Consider the following 16179-nt stretch of genomic DNA (forward strand, 5'->3'; position numbering starts at 1 on the left):
GAAAGATCAAAAATTGACACACTAACATCACAATTAAAAGAACTAGAGAAGCAAGAGCAAACACATTCAAAAGCTAGCAGAAGGCAGGAAATAACTAAGATCAGAGCAGAACTGAAGGAGACAGAGACACAAAAAACCCTCCAAAAAAATAAATGAATCCAGGAGCTGGTTTTTTGAAAAGATAAACAAAATTAATAGACCGCTAGCAAGACTAATAAAGAAGAAAAGAGAGAAGAATCAAATAGACGCAATAAAAAAATGATAAAGGGGATATCACCCCCGGCCCCACAGAAATACAAACTACCATCAGAGAATACTATAAACACTTCTAAGCAAATAAACTAGAAAACCTGGAAGAAATGGATAATTTCCTGGACACTTACACTCTCCCAAGACTAAACCAGGAAGAAGTTGAATCCCTGAACAGACCAATAGCAGGCTCTGAAATTGAGGCAATAATTAATAGCCTACCAACCAAAAAAAGTTCAGGACCAGACGGATTCACAGCCAAATTCTACCAGAGGTACAAGGAGGAGGTGGTACCATTCCTTCTGAAACTATTCCAATCAATAGAAAAAGAAGGAATCCTCCCTAACTCATTTTATGAGGCCAACATCATCCTGATACCAAAGCCTGGCAGAGACACAACCAAAAAAAAGAGAATTTTAGACCAATATCCCTGATGAACATCTACGCAAAAATCCTCAAAAAATACAGGCAAACTGAATCCAGCAGCACATCAAAAAGCTTATCCACCATGATCCAGTGGGCTTCATCCCTGGGATGCAAGGCTGGTTCAACATATGCAAATCAATAAACATAATCCAGCATATAAACAGAACCAAAGACAAAAACCACATGATTATTCCAATAGATGTTTCCAGAAAAGGCCTTTGACAAAATTCAACAGCCCTTCATGCTAAAAACTCTCAATAAATTCAGTATTGATGGAACGTATCTCAAAATAATAAGAGCTATTTATGACAAACCCACAGCCAATATCATACTGAATGGGCAAAAACTGGAAAAATTCCCTTTGAAAACTGGCACAAGACAGGGATGCCCTCTCTCACCACTCCTATTCAACATAGTGTTGGAAGTTCTGGCCAGGGCAATCAGGCAAGAGAAAGAAATCAAGAATATTCAGTTAGGAAAAGAAGAAGTCAAATTGTCCCTGTTTGCAGATGACATGATTATATATTTAGAAAACCCCATTGTCTCAGCCCAAAATCTCCTTAAGCTGATAAGCAACTTCAGCAAAGTCTCAGGATACAAAAGCAATGTGCAAAAATCACAAGCATTCTTATACACCAGTAACAGGCAAACAGAGAGCCAAATCATGAATGAACTCCCATTCACAATTGCTTCAAAGAGAATAAAATACCTAGGAATCCAACTAACAAAGGATGTAAAGGACCTCTTCAAGAAGAACTACAAACCACTGCTCAGTGAAACAAAAGAGGACACAAACAAATGGAAGAACATACCACGCTCATGGATAGGAAGAATCAATATTGTGAAAATGGCCATACTGCCCAAGGTAATTTATAGATTCAATGCCATCCCCATTAAACTGCCAATGACTTTCTTCACAGAATTGGAAAAAACTACTTTAAAGTTCATATGGAACCAAAAAAGAGCCCACATTGCCAAGACAATCGTAAGTCAAAAGAACAAAGCTGGAGGCATTACGCTACCTGACTTCAAACTATCCTACAAGGCTACAGTAACCAAAACAGCATGGTACTGGTACCAAAACAGAGATATAGACCAATGGAACAGAACAGAGTCCTCAGAAATAATACCACACATCTACAGCCATCTGATCTTTGACAAACCTGAGAGAAACAAGAAATGGGGAAAGGATTCCCTATTTAATAAATGGTGCTGGGAAAATTGGCTAGCCATAAGTAGAAAGCTGAAACTGGATCCTTTCCTTACTCCTTATATGAAAATTAATTCAAGATGGATTAGAGACTTAAATGTTAGACCTAAAACCATAAAAACCCTAGAAGAAAGCCTAGGTAATACCATTCAGGACATAGGCATGGGCAAGGACTTCATGTCCAAAACACCAAAAGCAACGGCAACAAAGCCAAAATTGACAAATGGGATCTAATTAAACTAAAGAGCTTCTGCACAGCAAAAGAAACTACCATCAGAGTGAACAGGCAACCTACAGAATGGGAGAAAATTTTTGCAATCTACTCATCTGACAAAGGGCTAATATCCAGAACCTACAAAGAACTCAAACAAATTTACAAGAAAAAAACAAACAACCCCATCAAAAAGTAGGCAAAGGATATGAACAGACACTTCTCAAAAGAAGACATTCATACAGCCAACAGACACAAGAAAAAATGCTCATCATCAGTAGCCATCAGAGAAATGCCAATCAAAACCACAATGAGATACCATCTCACACCAGTTACAATGGCAATCATTAAAAAGTCAGGAAACAACAGGTGCTGGAGAGGATGTGGAGAAACAGGAACACTTTTACACTGTTGGTAGGACTGTAAACTAGTTCAACCATTGTGAAAAACAGTATGGCGATTCCTCAAGGATCTAGAACTAGAAATACCATTTGACCCAGCCATCCCATTACTGGGGATATACCCAAAGGATATAAATCATGCTGCTATAAAGACACATGCACACGTATGTTTATTGCAGCACTATTCACAACAGCAAAGACTTGGAATCTACCCAAATGTCCATCAGTGACAGACTGGATTAAGAAAATGTGGCACATATACACCATGGAATACTACGCAGTCATAAAAAAGGATGAGTTCGTGTCCTTTGTAGGGACATGGATGCAGCTGGAAACCATCATTCTTAGCAAACTATCACAATAACAGAAAACCAAACACCGCATGTTCTCACTCATAGGTGGGAATTGAACAACGAGATCACTTGGACACAGGAAGGGAAACATCACACACCGGGGCCTATTGTGGGGAGCGGGGAGGTGGGAGGGATAGCATTAGGAGATATACCTAATGTAAATGATGAGTTAATGGGTGCAGCACACCAACATGGCACATGTATACATATGTAACAAACCTGCACGTTGTGCACATGTACCCTAGGACTTAAAGTATAATAATAATAATTTTTAAAAAAAGGTTGCACGGAAAATGTTTGTTGAATGATTACCAATAACGAAGTTTTATTATTATTTTTATCCAAGGGCACTGTATTTCATTACGTCTATACCCACTCCTGTGTTTATTTTTGGGGTTTGTGTGACAGTATTATGTTCTTTGAAAACTAAATAAGAAAAAATTTGAAAAAATAAATATTTTCAGTGGGCTAAAAAAAAAAAAAAAGTCAGGAATCTGCATTGCATTTTTGAATTATAAACTATTTAGCTATGTTCATCTTAAAAAGAGCAACAACAAATTTAAGTAGAGCCCCAAAACTTAAGTACTACAAATGACCACAAATTCCAAAACTGTAGGATTTAAATTAACATGATCTTTTCATATCTGAAACAGCAACTGCATGACATTTTAAGAGAAAGAAAAACAACTGGCAAGTAGGATGAATGCTGACTCTTAATAGGGATTTAGTGAATTTTTTGTCCTAAAAACTTAAATCATTAACTGATTTAAATCATAAATGTCAGTTATGATTAAAACTTAAATCATAACTGACCAAACACTGAGGAAAATGTACCTGGTTGATGGAATCAGATTGAGTATCCCATTGAGAACATAGCTGAACTCTGCATGATCCTGAGCAACGAGTGCCACCAGACCTTCACAGCAGGCTGTTCGAACCACTACATTGTCACTGCAACACTTCTCCCACAGCAAGTTCAAAGCAGGAGTCTGAAACCAAACCAGTGATTAGAAGACAATTCTGATGAACAGCAAACACACACACACCTTCGGTCATTCATCAATGAGTAATTTGTTCACAGTAGGCTAGCTTTCCTTTATAAAGATGATGCTGTTGTCACTCTGTTCCTAGAATAAAATGAAGTCAATTTTCCAAGAGAGGTAATGGAGGTAACAGCAACTCTCTCTCACCTGGCATCATCGCTGTAAAACAAGGCTGGCTGCAGGCAGAGGTATGACCCGAGTTCAAGCGACACAGCAAAGCTGAGACTTGGCTCTAGCACGCTGCTCTAACCAAACAATTTAACCAGACACTAATAGTATCAGTATATCAGTTAGTCTAAGTTGAACTCCAAATAATATTTATGCCATAAGCCTTCAATTACAATAACAGTTATTTTCAGAAAATGTTCCTGCTCTCCTACCACCAACCTCTATCACCTACATATACCTCACCACCACCCACAATGCCCCTGCCACAATTTCTTGAATTCTAATATGGGCCCAGATATAAAAGACAGAAGTAAGACAGGCAACCAGCAAGCTGCTCATTCCATGGCTAACAAAAAAAAAAAAAAAAAAGCCTAGGAAAACTGCTTGCCCAAGAAGGAAACTGACTTTTCCCCCCTCACACTGTGACTCTGTCTTCATTGATAGAAAAGCATGAGAAGGACATATAAGTAAATATAAGTTTTCATTTTAGAATGTGTTGCGGGAAGTCAGGGGCCCCGAACAGAGACATTGAGACATGAGAATTGCTTGAATCCAGGAGGCAGAAGTTACAGTGAGCTGAGATCGCGCCACTGCACTCCAGGCTGGACAACAGAGCCAGACTCTGTCTCCAAAAAAAAAAAAAGAAAAGAAAATCAACATCATTTGTACCCATTTTCCCTCTGTAGCTGGCTGAGAATCTATTCTATCTTAGCATCCCACTATTAAAATAACAATACAGTTAACAATCACTACAGGAAGGAAATATTTATATTCTACTTCTCCTTTTATTCAGAAAGACATTGCGTTCAACTGTACTGACAATATCAAAGGGTTCTAAATACCATCACTCTATTATTACACCAGAAAAACAAAACAAACAAATAAATAAACTGCTGCCTCAGGTAAGACTGTGTAAGCATTCATTTTTAGTAGAAGAGGAAACAGTTACAGGTATTTGACATTCAATAAATCCTGGCAGTTTAAGTAAAACCACTAGATCTTCTCAAAGTACACAATGTGATTATAGGCAGGATTAAGATCAGAGTTCTCAGAAAACCTAATTTATATGACTACATACAAACACCAGACAAATGCCAATTAGTGAAGTGTGTCCTACACTTACTTCAACATGTCTGCAGAAGCAATAAAGAAATGTAACTTGGAGCAGCTAATCAAAAAGAATGTGAGAAAAAGGAAATCAATTTATTTCTGCTGTGAAAAAAAAGAATCTTATTTCCATCACTTATGTTCCCTATAGAGGACACCCGAGAACACCTCTCTTAAGAAGAGTTTCCCAACTAGCAGGTCAAAATACACAATGTTGATCAAACAAACCCCAAGTGGTATATCTCAGTAAGCTGGCATTGCTTCAACTCTGAGCATTTACCTGCTGTTTGTGTAAGATGGAATTTTTCAGCTTTGACTGTCAATGTATGACCTTTCCAACCAAGAACTCACAGCTGGGGCTGAGCTGAAGCATGAGAAATCTACATCCAAACAGAGCCACTCTGTTCATTCTCTTCATTACCCAAATGATTTCCTCAGAGATAACTCTATCAATCTTCTCTAAAGCATGCCTTCTCTCATTCCATCCATATTGTTTTTCATCAATAGTCGTAAGAATACTCCTCTCCAGCCCCTCCCTCCATTTCTCATTCCTAGAGTGTGTTTTAATAAATTTAAAACTTTTTTATTGCTATACACTAAAAAGACAAACAAATTATCAAAAAAGGCAATGAAGTTCTCACAGTTCAAAAACATTTCTGCTGTAATCTGAACTATCAGGGAAACAAGACAGGTGCATATGTGATCCAGCTAGTAGCAATCTTATCTGAAGAAAATTGAAGCATAAAGTTAAACACAGACCTGATTTGTAGATTGGTGAATCTTTTCTGAAAAACCATTTTCCTTTAGGACTGCAGCAATAAGATGACCCACAGCCTAAAAAACAAATAAAATTAATGAACACAGTCCCTTAGAAGTTATTTCCAAATATCAATACTAGTTAATATGAGTGTATCAGGTAGTCAATTGGGAATAAATAAAATTCCCATTTACTAAGTGTGTGCTATGTAGAAGGCATTGAATTAGGCACTCCACATGCATAATTTCTAATCTTCAGAATAGTTCTCAAAGTAGGCATATCTATCCCAGGTTACCAATAAGCAACTATAGTGCATAGAGGTTAAGAAAACTGCCAGATTTTTGGTTCAAATTGCTGTCAGTCTCAGAAGATAACTTGAGATTGCTTACTCCATTAAAACATGAGTGAGAAACCCCATAGTTTTTAAAATCATCTTTGCACTGAAATGAAATCCATCATGCTTCATCACACCGTTAACGAATATGAAGAAAACTCGTCTTTATGACTATAGCACAAACAGACGTGAATCAATAGGGCTTCCCTCCACCACCACCCTTCTCCCTCCTGTAGGCCATATAATTTTGATTCCTTTATCATTTTTATAGGTTTCAGCCCTTAAATTCAATTTAAACATAAGCTTTCAGTCTCATAAATCTCTAAAGTTTTCCCATATCCTGCTTTAGTCAAAAAACCCAAAATTAAATTCAAGTCTCTTAAAGGAGTGCTGGTTATATAAAGACATAAATATCATTACCTCCTACTACCTCAACTTTATTCCCCTAGTTCTTCAGCACTACCCAGCACTACAGTCTTAGAGCCAATAGGCTAGTAACAATCATTGCCATTCTGTGTACGGGTTGGAAAAAACTTCACTATTCCAACAACTGTCCAGCCTGCACTTGGGACCAAATTACAGTATAGCTGTGAATAGCTGCCATTTCTGCAAAGTCTCCAGAATAGCTCAAATAAAAACACAGCACCCACTCCTTCCTCATTTTTCTCTTTGTATTTCACACATTGAAAATGATTTAAGACCACGGTGCTTGTGGTCTAGTTTTGCAATATAAGTCACTCATGTACGTGAATATTAAGTTTAGTCCAACTTACTGTCTCTTATCTCCTAGTAAAAGGAATAGTAACAAGAACTGAGCGCCCATGGATAGGCTGAGCTCCTGTTTTACAAAATATACCATATTTCACTGAATGTAACGGACCAGGAATTGCAAGTTGCACCATTATACTGTGTACCACTAAGAAAGAAAAAAGGCTGCCAATTAGTCTATGATATACAATGCTTCTTATAAGTTAGAATTTTGGTTTTATAGTCACACAAGAGTTCTTTTAGACTCATGTAGAAAATCATGCCCAAGTTCACAAATGTGCAGGCAATACCAACTGTATCTCAACTGCTGCCATCAATTACTAGAGGCAATTCAATTTCAAAGATGTTAAAATCTGAAAAAAAATGTGTGTGAATCAATGAAATATGGTGCTAATATTGAGCAGTAGTTACAGAAGAACAATAAGAAATATTTGCAAAGGACAGGACACAATCACAAGAACCTAACAAAACCAATATGAAACACAATAGCGACAAAGAAAAAACTATAGTTCATATTTAGAAAAATAACTAAAAGAAAAGAAGCTTAATTCCCCATTCCCCACCAGATTCAATTTCTCTAACATACTCTAACAAATCAGAGATATTAGCCTAAACTGATTTTTTAAAATACAAAACCCAAGGATAAATCAGCCTACATTGCTACTTAAGTGTTCCATAACAGCATTCAAATAGACATCCTATGCTAAATTATATATATAAATATATATATATACTTTTCACCTAATTTAACAGTAACATATATGGGCATTTATTTCTTGTTTGTCTATGCTAACAAAGAGACTCCAGGCACAGAAAAATAAAACTGCGAACAGTATCCTCCAAGCCTTCATCTTCTTCTTCATGGTAAGGACCTGTAGGATATGACTCCAACCCAGCCAGGTAGAAGGGAATCTTGCATAAGGAGTGTTCTACTCCTCATGGAAGGGTTCCCCACTACCCAGCTAAGTCAATTCCCACAGCAGACATCTCCGAAGTTAACTGTTGAAAGTATCCAAGGCGCTGTACGTTGTTAAGTCTTCAAGATGGCTTCTGCTGATCTGTTAGCTTTACTCTCACAAGAAAAGACAATAAGCTATTATGATACCTTGATTAACCAGAATGTTTCTAGTTACCTAAAGGCTAACCAGAAAGCCATCTTTGTTTTAACCATTTAACTATTGAAAAGCTCTTTAAAGTTATCACAATCTCCTATCTTAGTAGATACATCAAATTTTTTAACCCAGGATATTTTACTTATTAAATGTCATTATTATAAAACTCTATATAAGGGGTAGGATATGTCTTCTTAAATATTAATCCCTCATGCTCTGTGGAAATATAACTATTTACCTCTGTTCCCAATAATTATAGGCCAAAAAAAAAAAAAACAAACAAACAAGCATATTCAGGGGCCTACTAGTTAATCAAGGTTTTATTATCACTAGGAAGAAAAGTATGATATATAAACAGAAGCTGAGATTGATCAGTTTCAAATATTTGCTTTCCTATCTCAAATATATATTTTCAAATTAACTCATAAAAGCTGCTTCATAAAATAATATAAATCTCTACATGTAGAATAAAATATTTAATGTTAAATATATAAAGTTCAGTTAACAATCCACAGAACAGGTTTATTTGTTACCATGAGCAAAAATAAACAAACAAAATTACCTGTGATTGGATAAGAGAATTTGGAAATTCAAACCTTTTCCTGATATCATCTGACATTTTTGCTTCTCTTACATGTATGTATGCAGCTTCTGTAACCAAAACAAAAGAATATTTGTTAGTCTTCCAACTGGTCTGAATTGGAGCTCCAATTAATTATTCCTCAAATAATGTGAACGTAATCCATTCCAAAGACAACAATGGAAATAAAGCACAGGGCTCTGCAGAGTAATCCTTGGAATAACTTCATTGTCATTCAGCACTCAAATGTCATGATTGATAAATAAACTAAAAATGCCCAACAGCTTTTGGTTTTTCCCATGAGAGCTAACCCTGAAAAAGATGAATTTGCACTACGGAAATGAAAAAACTATCCAAAAGTTCAACCACACATTTGAAACAGAAATTAATTCTTCTGTGGATCAAAACTTATAAGAGAGAAAGAGTCAAACTGTCATAAAATTACTTCATCTATGCCTCACTTTGGCACAAGCTTTCATCTAAGCACTAATCCAACTGCTAGTGACAAGTGTGAAGCCTAGGTGAACTTTTTTTCAAGAAGTGTAGAAAAGACCTAGAAATTCACACGTTAAAAAAGACTGCTTGTTTCCTACAGGAGGAACAAGCGAACAATTAGCATCAACTTTCAATATTTATATCTCACTTATCATTCCTACTAGGCTCATAAGAAAAGTAAAGAAAAGAGAAAAAGAGAGAGAGAGAAAGAAAGAAAGATAAAAAGAAACAAAGAAAGAGAAAAAGAAAGAAAGAAGAAAGAAAAAGAGAGGGAGGGAGGGAGGGAAAGAAAAGCATGCAAAAGGATGGGGAAGGCAGGTGGTAAAGCAGGAGTATGGAACTAAAAAGAGGATTTCCTAAGGATCCCAATTTATCCCATTTTCATGAAGCACTGAACCTACCAAATTACACTACTTTGAAAAACAGGGTATTCTAGGTCACCTATTTACTACAATATAATTAAAATTAAAATTTATCTCAATAAACAACCCTAGATTAACTTATAACAAGCAGAAAAACCAAGTTCCCTTGATCTCAAAATTGGACTATTTTGGATTTTCAGATTGGATTTTCAACCAGTTTAAAGTATATGCAAATATTCCAAATTTTTTGGGAAAAAATCCAAATCCAAAACACTTCTGGTCCGAGAATTTCAGATACGGAGTACTCAATCTGTACTTTCCACCCTTTAATCCAAAGCTAAACTCCCTGAACGGGTAATTTATCCTGGTATTTTTCTTCAACATCTATGTCCAACTTTCCTCCCCGAATTTGACATTCCACAACACTGAAACAACTTGTTATAAGATTGTAAACTATTTTTCCTCCCTAAATCTACTTATTAGCTTAAGCAGGTCAAAATTTTTTAACTTCCCAATTGTGTCAATCACAACTTTCTTGTAATTTTCTCCTCCTTTGAATTCCATAATACTTACAACAGAATCTCCTAAAGTGTGTCCCTAGGAAACACAGGAAAAAAATATCTCCATGGGTGAAAGAAAGATGCTATGGGGACATATATTCCCATCTTGAAATTCATTCTCTCATTTAACAAATACTTATTAGTTGCCTATTGTGTGTCCAGCACAGTTCTAGGTGCTTGAGTTATATCAGTGAACAAAATAGGCAAAAATCTCTGCACTCATGGAGCTTACAGTCTAGCAGAAAGTAGCAGATAATTTTTTAAACAAATAATACATAAAATATGTTAGAAGATGGTAAATGCTAATAAAAAAAAAAGAAAGAAAGTGAAGCAGAATAAAGGGGATGAGAAATGGGAGAAGTGCACTCTTTCTATTTTAAATATGGTAGTCCAGGTCAGTCTCTTCTAGAGAGGGTGGCATGTGAACAGATTTAGAGGAGGAAAGGAAGGAAGTTAGATAAGCCAAACAGATATCTAGGGGGAAGAGTGTCACAGACACAGGAAAAGGTCCTAAGCTAATAAACTGCTTAAGCCCTGTCTTAGGAAGAACAAAGAGATGTGCATGCAGCAGAGCAAAGGAGGAAAAGAATGGCAAATCAGGTCAGAGGATTCATGAGAAGCTAGGCCATAAAAGGCCTTGTATGCCACTACAGAGACTGACATATTTATCCTGAGTGAAATGGAAAGCTACTGCACAAAGAGGTGGTAGGGTTTCAATAGAATCACTTGAGGTACCATGTGGTCAGATTCTGGACGTATTTGAAGGGAAAGCCAATGCGGCTGCTAATGGATTGGGTAAGAGTATAGAAAGGGCCGGGCACAGTGGCTCACACCTGTATCCTAGCACTTTGGGAGGCTGAGGCAGGCAGATCACCTGAGACCAGCCTGGCCAACATGGCGAAACCGTGTCTCTACTAAAAATGCAAACATTACCCAGGCATGGTGGTATGCATCTGTAATCCCTGCTACTCAGGAGGCTGAGACAGGAGAATCACTTGAACTCAGGAGGTGGAGGTTGCAATAAGCTGAGGTTGTGCCACTGCACTCCAGCCTGGGTCACTGAGTGAGACTCTGTCAAAAAAAAAAAAAAAAAAAACATAGGAGAAAGAAGTCAAGGATGACTCCAAGGTTTTTAATCTGAGCAACTTTTTTTTTTTCCTTTTCTTTTTTTTTGGTGAGACAGAGTTTCACTCTGTCACCCAGGTTGGAATGCAGTGGTGCGATCTTAGCTCACTGTAAACTCCACCTCCCAGGTTCAAGCGATTCTCCTGCCTCAGCCTCCCAAGTAGCTGGGATTACAGGCACCCACCACCACGCTCAGCTAATTTTTGTATTTTTAGTAGAGACAGGTTTCACCATGTTGGCCAGGCTAGTCTCGAACTCCTGACCTCAAGTGATGCACCTGCCTCGGTCTCCCCAAAGTGCTGGGATTACAGGCGTGAGCCACCATGCCCAGTCTGAGCAACCTTATTTTTAATCTCAATTCCTTTGGCCAGTTTACACATGGAACAAAACAATTTCAGTGTTACTTCTTACCACGGCATTTTTTACTAAAAAGAAAAGATAGAGCTGCCATCACCTGAGATGGGGAATCAAGTTTTGTGAGGAAGACAAGGAATTCCAATTTGGACAGTTAAGTTTTAGATGCCTCACAGATATCGCAAGGGGAAATGTCTCATAGAAAGTCGAATACAGGAATCTAAACTTGGAGGTAGAGATCATATTGGAGATATAAATAATGGTGCATATTATTAAAGCACATGAGAGGGTCTAATACAAGAAGTCTATTTAACTTTGCTTAACCCAGAATTTATCAAATCTATCTGGCGATGCAAAAATGGAAATACCTGCTAACCATCTATACTATCAGTCTGTCCTGGGATACACATTGGGAAACACTGTTTTACTGTCTCCTCCTGTTCTTCCATGCACTCTGCTCCTCGAGTGCTATCTTCCTTCCTGGAGGCACTCCCCAGCCACTCTGCCTCGTGCTGTTGTTCCTCCATACAAACTCTCCCACAGCTCAGTCATCATCTCACACAGATCTCCAAATGCTTCCATACTTTCTCTTAGGAGGCTCTAAAACACCAGAAACCAGGGACATCAAAAACAAAACACATATTTCCTCTCAAAAAACGGTCACTCCAGTTCATTTTTCCCCAGTTCTCCTCTCACAATTTCCTTCACCACCATTCTCTAAATCCAGTCAGCCACAAAATCGGCTTCCTTCTTGCCAGCATCTCAGAGGTTACTCTTCCTCTTCATTCTAGATTCATTATCTTAGTTCCTCATGGCAGGCTTACTCCAGTAACTGCTTAGTCTTGGGGCTCTCCATGCTGAGTTCGTACACTGCTGTCAGACTAGCTGTACTGAAATGCTGTTCCCATCACATCACTTCCCTGTGAAATTTTCATACTGGGTTTTCAGTTGTTTGTTGGATTAAATGCAAATTCTGGTGCCTAGCTTTTATGCCTTCCTATCAATAGTCTTGCCCATTCAACTTCATTTCCACTGCTGTAATTCTAATCTAGCTAAAACAGTTTCCAAAATGGTCCCAAATGTTCAAAATCTGCTCAATTCTACAGGATTTTATTTCTTCTCTCCCAGATAAAATGTCTTCTATATGCTTCCACTGCTTAAATATTAAACTCCTTTCTTAGCACACTCTGTTAAGCCTCTTCCAACTAGCTACATCTAACAGTAATCATACTGCTTTATATTCAGTGTTATTGCATTTGGTCTGACCCACATGTAACTATTTATATCAGGACTAGAAATCTGTTTTCTGTAAAGGGCCAGAGCAACTATTCAAGTCTGCCACTGTAGCACAAAAGCAATAGGCAATACATAAATAAATGACTATGGCTGTGTTCTGATAAAACCTGATTTACAAAAAGAAGTGGGTGGGCCATAGTTTCCTAACTCCCAGTATACATAACTATTTTTAAATTAATTTACAAAATTTCTTGACATAATTCCTACAATTAACATTCAAATTTGGCCCTGTGCTCCCAGGAAGCTAGGGTAAATAAACAAAATAAATGATACCTCTTTTATGATCTAAAAGATAAGCAAATATCCTTTATCAAAGAAAACAAACATTTTTGTGACCTGAAACTCTGAAGGAAATTTCTCACATTGGGCTTTATAAATGGAATACAGAGTAATATAATAGGCAATATTCTCAATAACAATAGCAAAAGGTAATGTTATATTACTTTTTTCTTTTTTTTTGCCCAGGCTGGAGTGAAATGGCATGATATCGGCTCACTGCAGCCTCCGCCTCCAGGTTCAAGCGATTCTCCTGTCTCAGCCTCCAGAGTAGCTGGGATTACAGGTGTGTGTCACCATGCCTTTCTAATTTTTTGTATTTTTAGTAGAGGTGGGGTTTCACCATGTTGAACAGGCTGGTCTCAAACTCCTGACCTCAGGTGATCTGCCCGTCTCGGCCTCCCAAAGTGCTGGGATTACAGGTGTGAGCCACTGTGCCCAGTCATATTACTTCTCTTTCAAGCAAACCCTCGATAAAGCCACAGGCATAATGTAACATGTTATTCAGCCAAAAAAGAAAAAGAAAAAGAAAAATCCCAGCTACTGGGGTCCAAGTACAGAGTTTTCTGATGATCTAATCTAACTCAAAAGAAGGCTGACTTTACAGTATCCAGAGAAGCAGGTAAGATTATTGATATGTCACAGAATATATTTACTCAAATATCAATGGTGATAGAACTATACAGAAGATGTGGGGCTATGTACTCTGATCCAGGCCCAGAATGCTGGAATTCTAATATGGCTTTGGGGACCAGGTAAGCAGCTGCGTAGGCTAATAGCTTATTATAGAAGCGAAGAAGCTGAGCCATCCAAAAAGATGACTTTGTTTTCAGGAGGTGTACCACTGTGGTAAAAGAGTATTGTTTTTATCCAAATTACCTAAGTATAGATGACAAATACCAAAGATTACAAAAGACAGCCCTAATTTCAGTGAGACACCTCAGAGAATGAGTATGTTTTTTAAATCCATAGTAACTTTACCTTTCCTAACAAGTGGCCATTAAGCATTCTCAAAACCACTACCCAAGCTGCAATATGATTTTATATCATTCCTGATTTGCTATCACTGGGCTACAAATTGCAAGTGTCTTTCATTTGCTGAAGACTTATATTTCAAGGTTAGTCACAACCATTGGCCTTTCTAGGTATAAAAACATCATATCCTCTTATGGAATTTCAAAAAAGAGTAAACATGGTCACTTTAGCATTGGCAAGTATAGCACATGTCCTGCTTTTTTTTTTTTTTTTTTTTTAAGAGACAGAGACAGGGTTTCACTTTGTCATCCAGTCTGGACAGCAGTCTACTTTATTTTTAAACTCAATTTCCTTTAGGTATTTTATACATTAAGAAAAAACAATTTATATATTACTTCTTGTCATGCCATTTTACTAAAAGGAAACCAGTAACAATATAATCCATAAACCACATGCTACAGAAATGTATGTTTGATTTTAAAAGATTTATCTCCAACCTGTCAGTATGCCTTTTTTGTCTGTCTAAATTTAAATCAGAAAGGTAATTTTTAACAAGGTCTTTAAGTTCCCAGTGAATCAAAGCAGTTGTTTAAAGTAAGCAATTATCACATTATCTGCCAAGGTACTTCAGCCCCATAAGAATACTTCCAATAAATTAATCTATCAATTGCACTAATAAAAGAGCAGCAGAAAAAACACTTTGGGTTTTCAACTTTCTTTCTCAATAGTTTCTCTAGGACACTGTACAACTACATATCACACAAAAGTACTTAATGTCAAACCTCAAATAAAGGACACACTCTGAAAAAAACAAGAGGAAATCTAACAATTATGAAAACACAGCAGAGTAACTGATTATACAAGGTAGTCAGAGGAGGAGGATCCAATGGTCACGAAGACAGACATTTGACTCTGAGCGCTCTTGACTACCAGATTTCTATATAGGAAGGGCTCAAAGGCAGTCATCCGGCTGAAACTCAGGGCTAACAGAATATATATATATATATATATATATATATATTTTTTTTTTTTTTTTTTTTTTTTTTTTTTTTTTTCTTAAGAGACAGCGTCTCACTCGGTCACTCAAGCTGAAGTATAGTGACACAATCATAGATCACTGCAGCCTCAAACTCCCGGGCTTAGGTGATCCTCCCATCCTCAGCCTTCCAAGTAGCTGGGACTGCAGGCATGCACCACTATGCCTGGCTAAAGCTTTTTTTTTTTTTTTTTTTTTTTTTTTAATTTTGTAGTGACGGGGACTCCCTCTGTTCCTCAGGCTGGTCTCAAACTCCTGGGCTCAAGTGATCCTCCCACCCTCAGCCTCCCAAAGCACTAGGATTACTACAGGTGTGAGCCACCACATCCAGCCCAGAGTACATTCTTAAAGCTAGTTTACATGAGCAGTATCATCAGCAAACTGAGAAAATGGCTGACAAAAAATGAATACTTCATTCACATTAATGGGCTCTATGTTTCAGAGACACAAAATCCAGGACTTTTCTTTTTCTAACATTTTATCAACTATTCCAATTATCAGTTATGGAATTTACTTAGTTTCTTCCTCCCACAAATTAAGTTATGAAACCATCAGCCTAAAACCATACTTTTAAACACATATTTTGACAATTTTTATCTTTTTTGTTACTTTTTGTGGATGGCTTATAGAAAACCTGATGGGCACTATCAATAAATTTTGAGGTGATTTTATAAATTTATCAAGACTGTGGCTCAAGTGTGGATTCTAGAGTCCTCCGGCTGATTGACCCTGTCCCTCAAAAAAGAGGGGAAAAATTCTGCCTATACTTTTCAAATGCCCACCTTGTTCTACTGTCTAATATGGATCTCTTTCTCATTCTTCTGCTGCTTAGCTTCCCAGTCCCTAAGTATTTCTATATATCCTCTCCAAGATCAGGCAGCTTGATTGTTTCATCACCTTGTATTAAATCCTGACACCTGCTCACACTTAGCCTCAGCTCTTGCTTCAAAAGCTTTAAAAAATCCGACTGCCACCTAACTC

The 16179-nt window shown here is 37.3% G+C and overlaps 1 protein-coding gene across 9 annotated transcripts in view; it reads right to left on the reverse strand.

The window, feature by feature from the left end:
* Positions 1 to 16179, reverse strand: part of FOCAD (focadhesin) — a 312387-nt gene that overhangs the window by 270164 nt on the left and 26044 nt on the right. For 8 of the 9 annotated variants that reach the window (XM_050761318.1, XM_050761319.1, XM_050761315.1 and 5 more), the window contains 3 exons: positions 8702 to 8790; positions 5928 to 6002; positions 3685 to 3839 (listed from right to left, as the gene is read on the reverse strand). In XM_050761318.1, the coding sequence (XP_050617275.1) occupies positions 3685 to 3839; positions 5928 to 6002; positions 8702 to 8758 (287 nt within the window). In that variant the 5' untranslated portion in view covers positions 8759 to 8790. Of the gene's footprint in view, positions 1 to 3684; positions 3840 to 5927; positions 6003 to 8701; positions 8791 to 11069; positions 11222 to 16179 lie in introns of those variants that run through there. The other variant, XM_050761321.1, reaches the window with a different exon arrangement.

Source organism: Macaca thibetana, chromosome 15 (assembly GCF_024542745.1).
Source record: "Macaca thibetana thibetana isolate TM-01 chromosome 15, ASM2454274v1, whole genome shotgun sequence".
Classification (NCBI taxonomy): domain Eukaryota; kingdom Metazoa; phylum Chordata; class Mammalia; order Primates; family Cercopithecidae; genus Macaca; species Macaca thibetana.